The sequence below is a fragment of the Pseudophryne corroboree genome, chromosome 10, assembly GCF_028390025.1.
Source record: "Pseudophryne corroboree isolate aPseCor3 chromosome 10, aPseCor3.hap2, whole genome shotgun sequence".
NCBI lineage: Eukaryota > Metazoa > Chordata > Amphibia > Anura > Myobatrachidae > Pseudophryne > Pseudophryne corroboree.
Window position 1 is genome coordinate 24,146,350 of NC_086453.1, and position 16,950 is coordinate 24,163,299.

A 16,950-nucleotide genomic window follows, 5' to 3' on the forward strand; every position below is an offset into this window, starting at 1 on the left:
AGAAGCCCATCCTGAAAAGATGGTTTAAGGTTTTGAACATGGATGATTTATCAAACATGAAAAGCCATTTTGCTGGAGAAAACTGATGATTTCACTGGCACAAGCTTTCCCTATACATTAATGTGGTTACAACTCACAACAACCATGCTTGGGAAACCTAGTTAAGTCTTAACGTTGACCTCCTACTTCTGGAAACATCATTCTCACAAATATGAGTGCACCAAAGGGGTGTGGCTTCACTACAAGGGGCATGGCCTCAGAACTTATGCCTTCCCCATGAGCCACACCTCTCATTTTTGTCATGCTGGGAGCATGGGGGACATACAAAATAAAAAGCCACCACCCTTACCTGCTAGCCATGCCGTGGGTCTTGTCTCCCAGTTGATGACAGCGTCCTCCGGGGGAACCATTCCAAGCGACGGCGACCGGCTGGCTCTTCTCCACAGTCTGTGCACCATGGCTGAAACCAATGAGTTATACTATCAGTCATTAATATAAAGTGGAGACCATGCAGATAAAAAGTGATGTACAGAGGGAGCCGCATTCATCTAGTGTGGCTCCATTGCATTACGAGTGCTCCCAGCATGACTAGGTGATCCGTCCGCCTAGTCACGCCGGGAGCGCACGGTGTCACTCCTATTCTAGTGAATGGGAGTTAGAGGCACACATGGAGCCACGATTAGTGTGTCTCCATCTGTACACCTCATAGCACTCCACCCTCCAATGTCCACCCCCCAGCACTCTCTTTTCCCTTGGCCCCTTCAATGTCTACACTGGAGCAGAACACCACTCCTTCTTTAATGTTGACAGCACTCTTCTTCCCCCTGTTCCTTAACCCCTTCTCTCAGCCCCTTCAATGTCCACAGCACACTTCCCTGCCAAATGTTCACAGAACAACTCAACCACAATAGGTTGAACTCGATGGACAATTGTCTTTTTTCAACCTCAGATACTATGTTTACCCATTCCGCAAAGCCCAATACTCAACTGGTGCTCACAGTAAGGGGCGTAACTAGAACTTTATTTGCCCATGGAAAAATTTTGAAAGGGCCCCAAATGTGTCTGGAGGGACACTCCCTTCCGCAGTGCTCCACCATAGCTTTTATAACATTGCTAATATCCCTTTTCCACTAGCTCCTTAAAATATGGGTAAATGCGCGGGGGCACGCATTTACCTGTATTTTTCCCTAGTGGAAACGGGTCCCCCGGCAAATTCCCGGATCAAGTGATCCGGGAAAAACCTACCCTGGTAGGTAGCTGGGTTGAACACGTGTTCAACCCGGCTAGCTGTCTAATGTGAACGGGAGCCGTGTCGAGGCGTTCACAGAAGGCGGCGCTGGGAGATCATGTGATCTCCTAGTGCCGCCCCTGCCACGTCACTAGCGTGCCACCAACCCGGCATTTGCCGGGTTGTTGAGTGCTGTCTGCAGGGGGCTGTAGCACGGGTCGCAGCCGTGTCAGGCGACATGGCTGCGACCCGTGCTACTCTATTGGAAAAGAGGTATTATAGTATATCAATACAGGGTCTATTTATGAAACATTGAAAAGTGTGGAGAAGTGAGCCAGTGGAGAAGTTGCCCATGGCAACCAGTATTGAGGACACATTTATAAAGTGCATTCTGTAAAATTATACGTAGCAGATGATTGGTTGCCATGGGCAACTTCTCCACTGGCTTACTTCTCCACACTTTTCACTGCTACATGAATAGACCCCTGCATATTTTAAGAAATTGTGTGGTACAAGCAACCAGACTGCCTTCTGCGGGGTAAGATCTGATTATGGTGCTCTGATTCCACGGCAGGTTCTAGTGTCCGCTGACTCTAATTAATCCAACGGAGACTGCAGCAGATGATGATGTCTCTTTGAGAGAAAAAAAAATTCCAGAATGACAGCGGGAGGTGGGGGGTACAGGCCCAAGTGCCCACCCACCATTACCCCCCCCCCCCCTCCTGGATCCACCACTGGAACAGCCAGAACAGAAGCATGAAGAAATGCTAAGCTCTAGTGTAATTTAGTACTGGTTAAATTATGTTTTACATAAAAAAGGTTCTGTACTTAATGATACGCAGCTGCAGCTCCCCAGCGCTGTGCGGCGCTCTCCTTCTGTAGCAGTGCCTGGCTCACAGCACCCAAGTAGCAAACAGCATCACATCACTGGTGAGCTGCAGTGGTGTCCATGTAAGTAATAAGGAGAAAAAAAACTTTCATTTAAGTTTTAACTTTTTATATTAAAATTTTACAGAATGTTATGTACTGTGTCTATACATGGGGGAGAGGAGCAATAAATTATCAACCACACAGACAATGATATGCACAAATACCAAAGTGTAGCAAAGGCATATATAAGAAGGGACAGGAGGACACATGGGTAGGGGAAGAGGCACCCATGTGTATGGGCAGAGGCAAACATGGTCATGGATAGACAGTGGGTGACAGCTACAGACACACTGGTGGTGAGGTAGCAGACACAGACTGGTTGTTAAGACAGACAAGCATGTTGGGGTAGTAAGAGTCAGGTGCGGGCAGGGAGGGATGCAGCGCAGTTGGTAGTAAGAGTCAGGTGCGGGCTGGGAGGGATGCAGCGCAGTTGGTAGTAAGAGTCAGGTGTGGGCTGGGAGGGATGCAACGCAGTTGGTAGTAAGAGTCAGGTGTGGGCTGGGAGGGATGCAGCGCAGGTGGTAGTAAGAGTCAGGTGCGGGCTGGGAGGGATGCAGTGTAGTTGGGACCATGTGTGGCTTAGGCTGGGGACAGGTGTGGAGAATGAGATGTCTAGCTACTTACCAAGCTCTTCAGTTGCTGGTAACTTATCCTCCTGCTGTACTACGACAGTCCCCACCAGACTGCAGGGCACGCAGAGAAGTGAAAGTGAAAGATACATTGACAATGTGACTTTCACTTTCTTGCATGTGTTATGCAGTTTATTCAAAGAGAATGCAGAGGTGGAGTCACGGAGGAACTTTCCCATAATGCACTGGGTCAACGTCATCAACTATTTGGAATAGTAACCTGTGGTGAAGGGGAGATGATCAAGACACTGGGCCGGACGTGTGGCGAGCTATGTAATATGGCCGTGCACTACCTAATTACAGCAGTAGATAGCGCACGGCCAATGCTATAACATTGTGCACTGCAGTGGCTGGCGGCCGGCCCAAGGAGCTGAAAATGAAACTGGCTCAGGGAGCACTTGCCACCTTGCCCGCCGGCCCTGCCCGCCACTGCCACGGAAGGAATAAACTACCTATACATAGACCACAACCCCTGGAACTGAAGTTGAACAGTTCTAATGTTCCAGGCTGCATGTCCCTGGTCTTCATGATTTTCAGACACTTCTAGTGCAAGTCATCTACAATATTACTGCAAAAGCTACATTATTATATAGCGCTGTTCCTGTCCTTCAGTATAATTATGGTTCTGTCTGGGAGTACCGCTGCACCTCTTTGGACCAGCAATTTTTTGTAATTCCTATGTAGATTATCATTTGCTATTTTTACTCCAAGTAAAAGAAACACTCTGAGCAGCATCTAGTGCCCGGCTACATTTTCCCCTGTGACTCCCCACTGCCCTCTGACTCTAGCTGATCTGTAGACCTACCATTCCCCCTGCACTTGTCACTCCCTGTCTGTGGTTTTAATTGTGCGCCATACTCCCTGTTGTGCACTGTATCTACTCGTCTATAGCGCTGTATACACCTTGTGGCGCTAACATAAACAAAAATAAACCCTGTTATGTTAAGGTGGGAACACACTAGTAGATATATCTGCAGATCAATTGATCTGCAGATATATCTATGTACGGATCGGGCAGTGTGTTGTGCATACACACTGCCCGATCCGTCGGGGGACTGACGTCATGAACTGGGCGGGCGTGTACACACGCCCGCCCAGTTCACCTGTCAATCACCGCAGCATGTGTACGGTTGGTCGGACGACCGCCCCGTACACACACAGCGACGCGCCAATATATCGTTAGATATATTAGCTGTCGGCTGTGCTGCACGGCCGACGCGATACGTCTGTGAACGACGGAGTTCACAGACGTATTGCCCGTACACACTGGCCGACGGTCCCGCGATATATCGGCCGTTCAAGAGAACGGCCAATATATCAACCAGTGTGTACGGGCCTTTACCCTCACTATTGTGTTAGTTGTGAAAGAGGAATGGCAGACCCCCCCCCCCCCCCTTTCCCCCCAATAAATAAACAAACTAAATAAAAATAAATAAATAATTAATAATTTTCAGATTCATTTATTCTATAACTCATAGGACACAAAGTTCTCCTTAAATTGTAAATGACACACAACATATTTCTGGTGTGTCCAAGCCTGTACTGCTACTGTCCTGTCACACGGTAACAGTGTGGAATTTTTTTTCCAAGTTATACTAGTTGGTTTAAATAGACAGAAACTGGCAGATGATGTAAGACCTACAGTATAAAAGGGCTGGCTCTGCTTCCAGCAGGGAACCTTGCACTTCCCTTCCCTGTGATCACACCACAGTCATTTATTGCTCAGAGCCTGAAGAGTGAGGACACTCCGGCTGCAGACATCTGAAAGTCTTATCCAGTAAGTAGCTATAGCCTGACATGTTGATATGTCTGAATAAGGTTCATATATGTTACATACATGTCACTCGTTTCTGCTGATGGGATGAATACCATTACACAAATTGTAGAGGAATATATATACAGTATGTCTTTGTATTACATGGAGATGGCAGGATTTGAGCAGCATTGTCTGTACTTTATCTGTGTGTTGGAACTCAGCGGCACGCAGTCCCTGCACTGTGTCATGGTGTAACTTCTAATTATTTTATCTAGTCCCAGAAAGAGGGGGAAAAGTAGCAAAATCTTTTTAGAAATGAATAAAATAAGCATCTGCGCACTTATCTGGAGTGTGGAAGCTGCTGTAAACCTTGTATCAACGTGTAACTTTAAGTGAGTACCGGCACCTATTGTCCCTGATGAGTGCTTTTAGCTCTTCTCTAAGGACCAGCACCCGTTCACTGAGTGCCAACTGTCACTTTTTTCATAGAAAGAAAAAAGCACTGGCAACGGGTGGTATTCATGTGACCGGCGGTCTGCTGGCCGACAGTCACATGACCTCCTCCACCATCCCACCGGCTCAGTATCCCGATGGTCGGCATGCCGACCAACAGGGACTATTTCCACTCGTGGGTGTCCACGACACCCATAGAGTGGGAATAGAACCTGTGGCGACCGCAGGTCGCCACCGATCCCGCTGCGCAGCGAGCCCACAAGGGGCTTGCTGCACTCGCCCCTCCCCGCCGGGATCCCGGCGTCGGTATGCTGCCAGGACCCCGGCGTCGGTAAGCTGACCGGCGGGGTCAGCCATACTACACCCCTGAGCACAATCAGTTAAAACAATCTGTGCTCCATTATAGGCCCTCATTCCGAGTTAATCACTTGCTACAGATTTTCGCAGCGCAGCTATTATGGCAGGACAGGGATAATCTGCGCATGCATATGCACCGCAATGCGCACGCGCGTCGTATGGGTACAATGAGCATCGTGGTTTTGCACAGGTTCTAGCAACGCTTTCAGCTGCACTGGCGGTCGCAAGGAGATTGACAGGAAGTGGCAGTTTCTGGGTGTCAACTGACCATTTTCTGGAAGTGTCTGAAAAAACGCAGACGTGGCCGGGCATTTGCTGGGCGGGTATCTGATGTCATTACCGTGTCATTCGTTGCAGCAATCATCGCACAGAATAAGTAACTACAGGGCTGGTCTTGTTCTGCACAAAATGTGTTTGTCAGCCGCTCTGCTGCACAGGCGTTCGCACTCCTGTTATGCTAAAATACACTCCCCCATGGGCGGTGACTATGCGTTTGCACGGCTGCTAAAAGTAGCTAGCGAGCGATCAACTCGGAATGAGGGCCATAGTCTCTTTATTTGCCTGTGTAATAATCATGTGTCCGTCCTGTAGCAGAACTAGCAGCACTCCTACGCTGCTGTCTGATATAGGTGCCAGTATCATCCTGTACACACACAGTATCAGGCTGTACAGGGGAGTATCTACCTATTGGCCAGTGGTGCCAGATGAGGAAACTCTGTGGAGAGAGAAATGCATTAAGGTCTGATCACCGCACTGATCTACATTTGGCAGCTGACTTCACACTGTGCACCAGCCACATAGCACCTAGATACAGGAGCGCCTATTGTCTGTTTGAGCGCTGCTGCTTCGTGACTCGGTATAAGAAAGGTCTGAGCAATTACATGTATGACATCATGTGTGTATTCCCTGTTACAACAACTGCTGAGCAGTGGCCGCTGTGTGCCTGGGCTGCTGCTGACCTTATACTGCTAACTGGTGCCCTACAGAAGTAAGTGTGGGGGCAAGACGCAGTTCCATCCACCTCCCTCCTGCATTCTGGGGACTGGATCTCCAGACATTTATAGTGCAGTGAGCAGTGCCTGCAGGGCCGGCAACAGAAATCTTGGGGCCCGGTACAGTAATATCTCTGCGGGCCCCCCCACCCAGCCCTAAAAACATTGTCTGCACTGTGTTCTTCCCCACGACTGTCACATGCACCTCCCTGGGATGTAGTTATGAGCCCGGCAGCCGGGATCCTGGTGGTCAGCATACCGACGCCGGGATCCCGGACGCTAGAATGCTGGCAGGGGGCCCAGCCATATTCCCACTTGTGGGTATCCCGGCGTCAGTATGCTGACCACCAGGATCCCGACCGCCGGTCACCCGATCCCAACCCCACCTGCCTAATACAATACTGATATATTGGGATCATCTCTTTCCAAAATAAAGATTCCCAGACACACAATGGCCAGGCATTTTATACTGTCTGTGCTGAGCAGCAGCTGAGCCTGAAAGACCAGTCACCACCACACAGACATTCTGCTCTGATCTCATCTGACATGCATGCATGCAGATGCATATGTGCAGAATGCTGCATGCATAATGTGCCTGCCTGCCCGCAGCCCAACCCAAACCAATCCCAAAGCCCCAAACCAAACCCAAATCCCTAAACATTCTGGAGTTGAAGAGCCTTACAAGCAGCAACACACAGCCGCCGGTGCCGCTAATTGACCAGGCTCAGAATCCCGCAGTACTGTCCTGGGCCACTACTTCTTGGCGCTCCAGCTCCTTACAGCTCACACAGCAGAGACAGGGAGGCGTGCGGTGAGTACTCGAAGAGGAGGGGCGGTCCGGACGGGCGTCATCGTGTGTGACTGGTGCAACGTCAGTGTACTGCACAGCGTACAGCACGGCCGGGGACTGGCTGGCTCAGGCTGACAGCTGACCTGGCTGGGGCTGTGCACTGAGGGGGTGACCACACGGCTTGGGGGAGATGGGGGGGTGCTGCCGCAAAAAACAACTCAACCACACAGCGGGCCGCACGCGGCTGGTGCGGTGCCGCGTGTTATAGAATTATGTACATTTATTATGATATGCTGCCACCGCTGGACCTTGGGGCCCCTCACAATGACGGGGCCCGGGACGGGTGTCCCCTTTGACCCTCCCCTGTCGCCGGGCCTGAGTGCCTGTAATGGCTAGTTCCCGTCTCCTGATTATCTGTCACAGTGTTCTGCAGAAGCAAGTGTATGGGGTGAATTCACAGCCCAATATGCTGCTATTTATCATCCAATAAGTATTTCAGAGACACTTGGGGGTATATTTACTAAAGGTCGATTTTTTTCTTCTTCTGTTTTTGTTCTATTTTAGATCAATATTAAATCGATTTCATATCGATGTTGGGCTTCCAGGGTTAAAACACACATTTACTAACGTTTAAAAATGAATATTAAAAAAATCATCTGCTAGTTACTGTGTGTTTTAACTCTGGAAGCCCAACATCGAACAAAAAAAACAAAATCGTCCCTTAGTAAATATAGCCCTTGGAGAAACTCAAACAAATACTACCATTACTCAGCCTTTGGATTGATTTATGACATGTAATAAACTTCTGTTTAATAAGCAATTTACCTCTGTGATATATATCTGTTGGCGTGACAGTCGACTGCTATTGGAACTCTATGATCATTAATTTATTGATTACACGCATAGGGGGTAATTCCAAGTTGCTCGCAGCAGGATTTTTTTTAGCAATTGGGCAAAACCATGTGCACTGCAGGGGAGGCAGATATAACACGTGCAGAGAGTGATAGATTTGGGTGTGGTGAGTTCAATCTGCAATCTAAATTGCAGTGTCAAAATAAAGCAGCCAGTATTTACCCTGCACAGAAACAAAATAACACACCCAAATCTAACTCTCTCTGCAAATGTTATATCTGCCCTCCCCCCTGCAGTTCACATGGTTTTGTCCAACTGCTAAAATATATCCTGCTGCGATCAACTTGGAATTACCCCCATAGGACCCATTGTGACTTTACCTAGTGATATGTAACACTGTACCCTTATGCAAGGGAGACTACTGCATGTGAATCAAATCACACTGCTATTTTGTTACCAATGTCTTCGATCATTATTTATTTATTTATTTATTTTATTTACACGCTACAATATCAGTAACTGTCAATACTAGACTAAAAGAATCATCTTTCACTTGAAAACACTTTTTTCAGTTGTAAATACTCTGCCTCTATGTGTTTTGTTTTCTCTTTTAAAAACTCTTGCCCAGATTTATCAAGCCTTGGAGAGTGATAAATAACACGGTGATAAACTACCAACTAATCAGCTCCTAACGGTCATTTTTCAAACACAGCCTGTAACATGACAGCTAGGAGCTGACTGGCTGGTAGTTTATCATCGTGCAATTTATCATTCTCCAAGGCTTGATAAATGGGACCCTCTCTTTGAAAATGTTATGTTGATTTGTTGATTTCTGTCCTATATGGTGTTGTACTAAGCAATGAGCATTACTCTGATTTTATTATTGTTAAAAAAAAAGTTAACTGACGCCCCCACCACCAAAAAAATGAGAGTACCTTTTCTCCCAACCACCCCCCTCTAACTTGATATACAATTACTCTTTGGGGTGCACCTCTATACGAGAGACCTCTGTCTAATAAGAGTGACTTTCTATATTTGACTGAAATTGTGGATATCTCCTATATAATAGCCCAGATCTGTGCCTGTGTGGATAACGCTGGGCGTGGCTAGGAGCTCTCATTGGGTCAGCAGCAAATCTTTCACACCCAGTCCACAGCTGATTGGGCGAGAAACATCCTCCCACACAGGTTACATCCAATGGGAGGCTCTGTCCTTTGCATGCTGTGTGTTCCCAGAACAGGATGAACAATGGGTCTGATGGAGCTACAGCTCCAGGCCCACACCCCAAAATAGTCCCACTGCATCTGCAACATCACACCCTCCAACAATTTACACATAAACATTGATACACATTCAAAAAGGGGCGTGGCCACGGGTACAGTGGTGTGGCCACGCCCCTTTGCCTATACTTTCAATGGGAGTTTGGAGAGCCAGAAATCAGTACAGACCATAAAAAAAGGGACTGTACCTGCCAAAAAGGTGCAGCTGGAGGGTGTGTCACTGCATCTGCAGCAAGTCTGTACATAGGGGGAAAAACACAATCCTTTTACTGCAGCGTCCTATGGGGTCATTCTAACCCGTTCGAATGCTGCACAATTTCACAGCCGTGCGAACGGGTGAGAACTGCGCATGCACGCGGGTGGAAATGCACAGACACGTCGCAGCCTGTTCACACTGGCGAATGCAAGAAGATTGACAGGAAGAGGCCGGCCGGAGGCGTCAACTGACCAGTTTCAGGGAACGTCCATCGCAGGCGTGCCCAGCCATTTCCAGGGAGGATTCCTGACGTCAGCTCTGTCCTGGATGATCACAGCCGGTGAGTAGGTCCTGGGCTGTGCAGAGACTAAAAAAACCTTTGTGTGTGCAGCTCTCTGTACAAGCGTTTGCAGCCCTGCACAGCGATTCCCCCCTCCCCTGTAGGCGACGACTACCTGACTGCAGCAGTGCTAAAAGTGGTCGACCCTGTGATCCACAGAGGATACTTACCTTGACAGCCACCAGGAGACCCACTGGTGCGTTATAGGATATTCATCTGCTGCTACGTAGTATTGTATACATTAATAACTGTCTGATTTTAGACGTTTGTGAATATTATTCATTGACTCTAGCTTAAATCCACAAAGCATCAGGTGTCACTGCGCTAAGTGCCGGGGAGAGTCCGCAGTGACTACAAGGGGCTGACAGACAGCAAGTTACAGGTATGAATGGATTATACTAGAGATGAGCGGGTTCGGTTCTCCGAGATCCGAACCCCCCACCCCCCGAACTTCACCTACTTTACACGGGTCCGAGGCAGCCTCGGATCATCCCGCCTTGCTCGGTTAACCCGAGCACCCCCGAACGTCATCATCCCGCTGTCGGATTCTCGCGAGATTCGTATTCTATATAAAGAGATGCGCGTCACCAACATTTTCACTCGTGTATTGGAGATTGAACGGAGAGGACGTGGCTGCGTTCTCTCCCTGGAAAGCTCCATATCTGTGCTCAGTGTGCTGCAAATATCTGTGCTCAGTGTGCTGCAAATATCTGTGCTCAGTGTGCTGCAAATATCTGTACTCAGTGTGCTGCAAATATCTGTGCTCAGTGTGCTGCAAATATCTGTGCTCAGTGTGCTGCATTGTGGGGACCACCAGTATATAATTATAGTAGTACAGTACAGTAGGCCATTGCTGTATCTTGCAGCTCTGTGTCAAGTATACTATCTCTGTGCTGCATTATTGTGAGCAGTATATAGTAGGACAGTGCAGAATTTTGGTGACCAGCAGTATACATATATAGTACACTACAGTAGGCCATTGCTGTATCTTGCAGCTCTGTGTAAAGTATACTATCTCTGTGCTGCATTATTGTGAGCAGTATATAGTAGGACAGTGTAGCATTTTGGTGACCAGCAGTATACATATATAGTACAGTACAGTAGGCCATTGCTGTATCTTGCAGCTCTGTGTCAAGTATACTATCTCTGTGCTGCATTATTGTGAGCAGTATATAGTAGGACAGTGCAGCATTTTAGTGACCAGCAGTATACATATATAGTACAGTACAGTAGGCCATTGCTGTATCTTGCAGCTCTGTGTCAAGTATACTATCTCTGTGCTGCATTATTGTGAGCAGTATATAGTAAGACAGTGCAGCATTTTAGTGACCAGCAGTATACATATATAGTACACTACAGTAGGCCATTGCTGTATCTTGCAGCTCTGTGTAAAGTATACTATCTCTGTGCTGCATTATTGTGAGCAGTATATAGTAGGACAGTGCAGCATTTTAGTGACCAGCAGTATACATATATAGTACAGTACAGTAGGCCATTGCTGTATCTTGCAGCTATGTGTCAAGTATACTATCTCTGTGCTGCATTATTGTGAGCAGTATATAGTAGGACAGTGCAGCATTTTGGTGACCAGCAGTATACATATAGTACAGTACAGTAGGCCATTGCTGTATCTTGCAGCTCTGTGTCACTTCTAGTATCCTGATCAGTGCTCAATATCTGCTGCATTGTTGTGACCAGTATGTATACTGTACTGTGCGACGTGTGTTATATACCTGGTGATTTTATACATCCTGTAATCTGTACTGAGCGATGTGTGAGATACACCTGGGGATTATACACCCTGTATACTGTACTGTGCAACGTTTGGGATACACATGATGATTATACACCCTGTATACTGTACTGAGCGATGTGTGAGATACACCTTGGGATTATACACCCTATATACTGTACTGTGTGATGTGTGTTATACACCTGGTGATTATACATCCTGTAATCTGTACTGAGCAATGTGTGAGATACACCTGGGGATTATACACCCTATATACTGTACTGTGCGATGTGTGAGATACACCTGGGGATTATACACCCTATATTATTATTATTATTATTATTATTATCCTTTATTTATATGACGCCACAAGGATTCCACAGCACCCAATTACAGAGTACATAAATAATCAAACAGGAAAACAGCGACTTACAGTTGATGACAGTATAGGACAAGTACAGGGTAAATAAACATAGTTACATCAGCAGATGACACTGGAATAAGTATCAGGTGTCAGAAGACTGCTGGATGTGGTACAGTTGAAGATTATTAAAGTAAGACAAAGAATAAGCACATGAGGGAAGAGGGCCCTGCTCGTGAGAGCTTACAATCTAAAGGGGAGGGGTAAACAGATATGGGTGACACAGATGGGGTACATAGAGAACGTGGAACAGATGCTTAGGATGAGATTTGGCAGGGTTTGGTGAAGAAGTGGACCCCCAGAAGGCACAAGTCAATACTTAACATTGCAACATTTTACTGGGCTATGCAGGAGAAAATTAAAAAGGGGAAAAAAATAATAATAATAAAGAATCTATAACTTCTACCGCTTTCAAAAAGGTCAATGGAAGCTGAAATAATGGACAATTACCTCATGGAAGCCAGATACAGTATACCAAACAGTACTTAGCAGAGTTAGGAATGAGTGCTTATGAAATACAGTAACATTTTGTCAGAATATTTCAGAAACTGCATGGCTGGTCTCTTGCACTCTTTTGCTCTAATACACCACCTGCTTTAGGATTTATATTCAAAAACTTTATGTCTCTATAATACCAAAAATGTCAGTCTTCTTAGAAAGTGGTTTATTCCTTTGTAATAGGGAAGGGATTGTGGATTCGCAGGAATATCTGAGCATTTCTGAAATCAGAAAGCAGCGACTTTCTACAAATGTTTATGAATAATTCCAGTGATTTTGTCATTTTCTTCCAGTGATTTGGACCAATAATACCATTGATTAGAACGAATAATTCCAGTGATTTTGTCATTTTCTTTTAGTGATTTGGACCAATAATACCATTGATTAGAACGAATAATTCCAGTGATTTTGTCATTTTCTTCCAGTGATTTGGACCAATAATACCATTGATTAGAACAAATAATTCCAGTGATATTGAGGTGTTTGTGTCGCTTAGCTTAGCCGTCCAGCGACCACAGTGCACCTCTTTTTCTCTTTTCTTTGCGTCATGTGCTGTTTGGGGCCATCCTGTCTGACACTGCAGTGCCACTCCTAGATGGGCCAGGTGTTTGTGTCGGCCACTTGGGTCGCTTAGCTTAGTCATCCAGCAACCTTGGTGCAAATTTTAGGACTAATAATAATATTGTGAGGTGTGAGGTGTTCAGAATAGACTGGAAATGCGTGGAAATTGTGGTTATTGAGGTTAATAATACTATAGGATCAAAATTATCCTCAAATTCTATGATTTAAGCTGTTTTTGAGGAATTTTTGGAAAAAAAACACCGAATCCAAAACACACCCGAATCTGACAAAAAAAATTCAGGGAGGTTTTGCCAAAACGCGTCCGAATCCAAAACACGGCCGCGGAACCAAATCCAAAACACAAAACCTAAAAAATTTCCGGTGCACATCTCTAATTATACAGGAAGCTGCCAGGTGGTGTCACATGTCTGGTGTAGCTGGGATAGCTGTGGGAAGAATCTAATAGAGGGCACACAGAGAATATAGGAAGATTCATTTATTATAGCTAAAAGATGTTTATCTGTAAGGTTGAAAAAACACAAAAAATAAGATAAATGGAAAGGAATATTTTGGAGGAAATAACTAATGCAATGTCCTACCTAACTACTTTTCCTTTCCATACAGAGGGACACACGCGCAGCGAAACCGTGTGCGCTCCCGAAAAGGGGCGTGACCTAAGAAAAGGGGGTGTGGCTTTGCGGAGGACACGCGATCGCGAGCCATGCCCCCATTTTTGTCACTGAGGGGGCACGCACAGCATCTATTCACCGCTGCTCTGCTAAACAGGGCAGTGAGTGCAGGAGCCCCCCAACTGCCCCCCCCCCCCTACCGCGGGACACTGCAGCCCGCGGGTGGGACAGCGGGACAGTCCCCAAAAAACGGACTGTCCCGTGAAAAGTATCACTACATTTAGCTTAAGCAAGTTATCTCTGGCACTCTATAGTTACAACAGGGCACAAACAATAGCCTATAGCCAGGCACAATTCTAGTGTAATGCTTGTGGGTGTGACAGTTTAGTGTGTATTATCATGACTTTGGGCCTAATTCAGACCTGATCGCAACAGCAAACTTTTTCTCTAACGGGCAAAACCATGTGCACTGCTGGGGGGGGGGGGGGGGGTGTGTGTGCGGGCGGGGGACAGGTGTAACATGTGCAGAGAGAGTTAGATTTGAGTGGGGTATGTTTAAACTGAAATCTAAATTGCAGTGTAAAAATAAAGCAGCCAGTATTTACCCTGCACAGAAACAATATAACCCACCCAAATCTAACTCTCTCTGCACATGTTACATCTGCTCCACCTGCAGTGCACATGGTTTTGCCCATTAGAGAAAGATTTTGCTTTTGCGATCAGATCTGAATTAGTCCCTGTGTGACTGTGCGTGTATTTGTATCAATAAACTTTTCGGGATATTGAACGGTTTACATACTGTACAAACTCTGTAGGGACCTGTGAACAGGAGATGGCTGACAACATTTACTCTGCTTCCTCACCGAGAACGGACATGCTCCGAAGGGAGTGTTTGTCGGTGGGCAGTCACAGCAAACACGGGAGTACAAATTATCTCATACACCATTGGAAAACATGATTCTTAGTAAATCTGACAATTTGTTTGAAACAAACTCTCCTGTGTCCATGCTATGTGAGGCGTGTTTAATACGGGGCCAAATACGATTGTTAGTAAATTTACCCCTTTGAGTCATTTACACCGGGTGTTATCTTTTTTGTTTGCTATACCCCTTTCAGAACTAAGGGGGTCATTCCGCGTTGATCGCACGTAGCAACTTTTTGCTGCCCGTTAGCATAGCAAGTCTGCGATCACTTGTGCAGCCCTGCTATGCAAAAAAAGTTTCCTGTAAAAGAAGACCAAGTTACTTACCTTGTGTGATCGTTCCAGGAATTGACGTCAGACATCCAGGAGCGGATCTTGCCACGGGCAAGCAGGACTTTTGCCCGGGGCGCCGCCTTCCGGAGGGCGCCGGCGCCATCCGGAGGGCGCCGCACCACGGCAAGATCCGCTGCTGATGTGCCGTGCGCCCCCCGCTGCCCGCCGCCGCTGTCCCCCGCTGTCCCCCGTGTCCCCCGCTGTCCCCCGCCGCGAAGGTAACTAGACGCGTAGCATCTAGTTTCCCTTCGTCGAGAGGACGTTTACTGTGCAGTGCGCGATGACGTCATCGCGCACTGCACAGCAAAGGTCCTCTCCACGAAGGGAACTAGACACGAAGCGTCTAGTTCCCCTTCGTGGAGAGGACCTTTGATGTGCGGTGCGCGATGACGTCATCGCGCACCGCACATCTTTCATCGGCGCTACTACTGTACAGGGGGCGTAAGTGACAACGCCCCCTGTATGAAGCCACGCCCCCATCGCCTGCCCGGGGCGCTCAAAACCCCGGAGCCGGCCCTGCAGACATCCACCCTCCAAACTCCTGGGTATGCCTGTGTTTGCAGAACCACTCCCAGAAATCGGTCAGTTGACACCCAGGAACGCCTTCCTCCTGTAAATTTTCTTGCAGTCGCCGCTACGACTGCTTTTGTTGTTGCGCTTGCGCAATGCGGCCGCCGCGCATGCGCAACACCGACCCGTTCACACTGCTGCCACAAACAGCAGTGTGCGAACGGGTCTGAATGACCCCCTAAGTGTACAGAATATCTCATTGTGTGGGGGGAAAAAAACTAGTTAGACAAATCTGTATTAAAAAGCAATGGAAGAAGCATAGCAGAATGAATTAATCAAAGAGGACTACAATTTAGAATATTATTTAGTTTAGTATTTCAGCTCTCCTTTCCCACAAGTAAGGTGAATAGTCACACTTTTATAACTTTAAAGCCCTTTTTAATTTGTTGTTTAATATTTCAAACCCTTAGGGTTCCTTGAAACCTTTATTTTAATAATATAAAATAAATATATGCTGATGTTTTAAACTGTTAATCCCTGTGTGAGCTGCATAACACAAATCTCTCCTTTCTCTTGTCCTGTATCAGACATTAATGTAACGATCCCCTGTATTCAGTGTGTAAGAGAATGTGGATTACTAGAACTGATGTTCCTTCTGTTACCAGGACGTTCAATATGGATGTAATGACCCTGGTGATTCCGGTGCAAGAGACCAGTAGCAGGCCCAGGTAAGTGTTCGGGGACGTGGCCAAGGGATGATTTTAAATCATCGAGGGTCTATGACCAATGGTAACTACTTTTACCATTGATGGGGGAGAACCAGATGGTTTCCTGCCATCGATGTGATGGAGCTACCAATTTTTTTTTTCTTACTCCAAGGTGTCGGAAAACGGAGCCTAGCTTCACCTCCCGAAACCCATAAAGCCCCACCCCATATCTATGATTGGCCTGCAGCTCATTGCACACTACAGCAGGATGATCATCAGTGAGTGAACCTTGCAGATGAAACCATCAATGTTACCTTGCAGATGGTTTCTCACCATTGAGTTTATCCATAGCAGCACATAGCCTATAATAATATTAATCTAGGAGGGCTAATTACACTGCTATATAATAACGGGGACACATGCATCAATGACAGATTTTAATTATAAATATAAGTGGAAATAACCATATAATTATCTCTTTAATAAATTAAATCTCCACCCCATGAGAGATAAGGAATCACCAGATAATACTCTTTAAGATATAGAACTGATTCCATACTGTCTCAAATAAGAGGAGAATACCCTAACAACAGAATTGGAGACAGAGGATACATAGTATATGGATTTGATGTGTAGCAATTAACTTATGTTGCAATCTGGACATTGGGGGTCATTCTGAGTTGATCATAGCTGTGCTAAATTTAGCACAGCTACGATCATTCACACTGACATGTGGGGGGATGCCCAGCACAGGGCTAGCCCGCCCCGCATGTCAGTGCCGCCCCCCCCCCCCACAGAAGTGCAAAGGTATCACACAGCGGCGATGCCTTTTCA

General features: G+C 46.6%; 1 protein-coding gene across 1 annotated transcript in view; it reads left to right on the plus strand.

Annotated features, from left to right (window-relative positions):
• LOC134965854 (uncharacterized) overlaps positions 1 to 16,950 on the plus strand; it is a 48,391-nt gene that overhangs the window by 15,689 nt on the left and 15,752 nt on the right. Inside the window, exon 2 of the mRNA XM_063942236.1 lies at positions 16,075 to 16,137. Coding sequence (XP_063798306.1) covers positions 16,085 to 16,137 — 53 coding nt within the window. The 5' untranslated portion in view covers positions 16,075 to 16,084. The remainder of the gene's footprint in view (positions 1 to 16,074; positions 16,138 to 16,950) is intronic.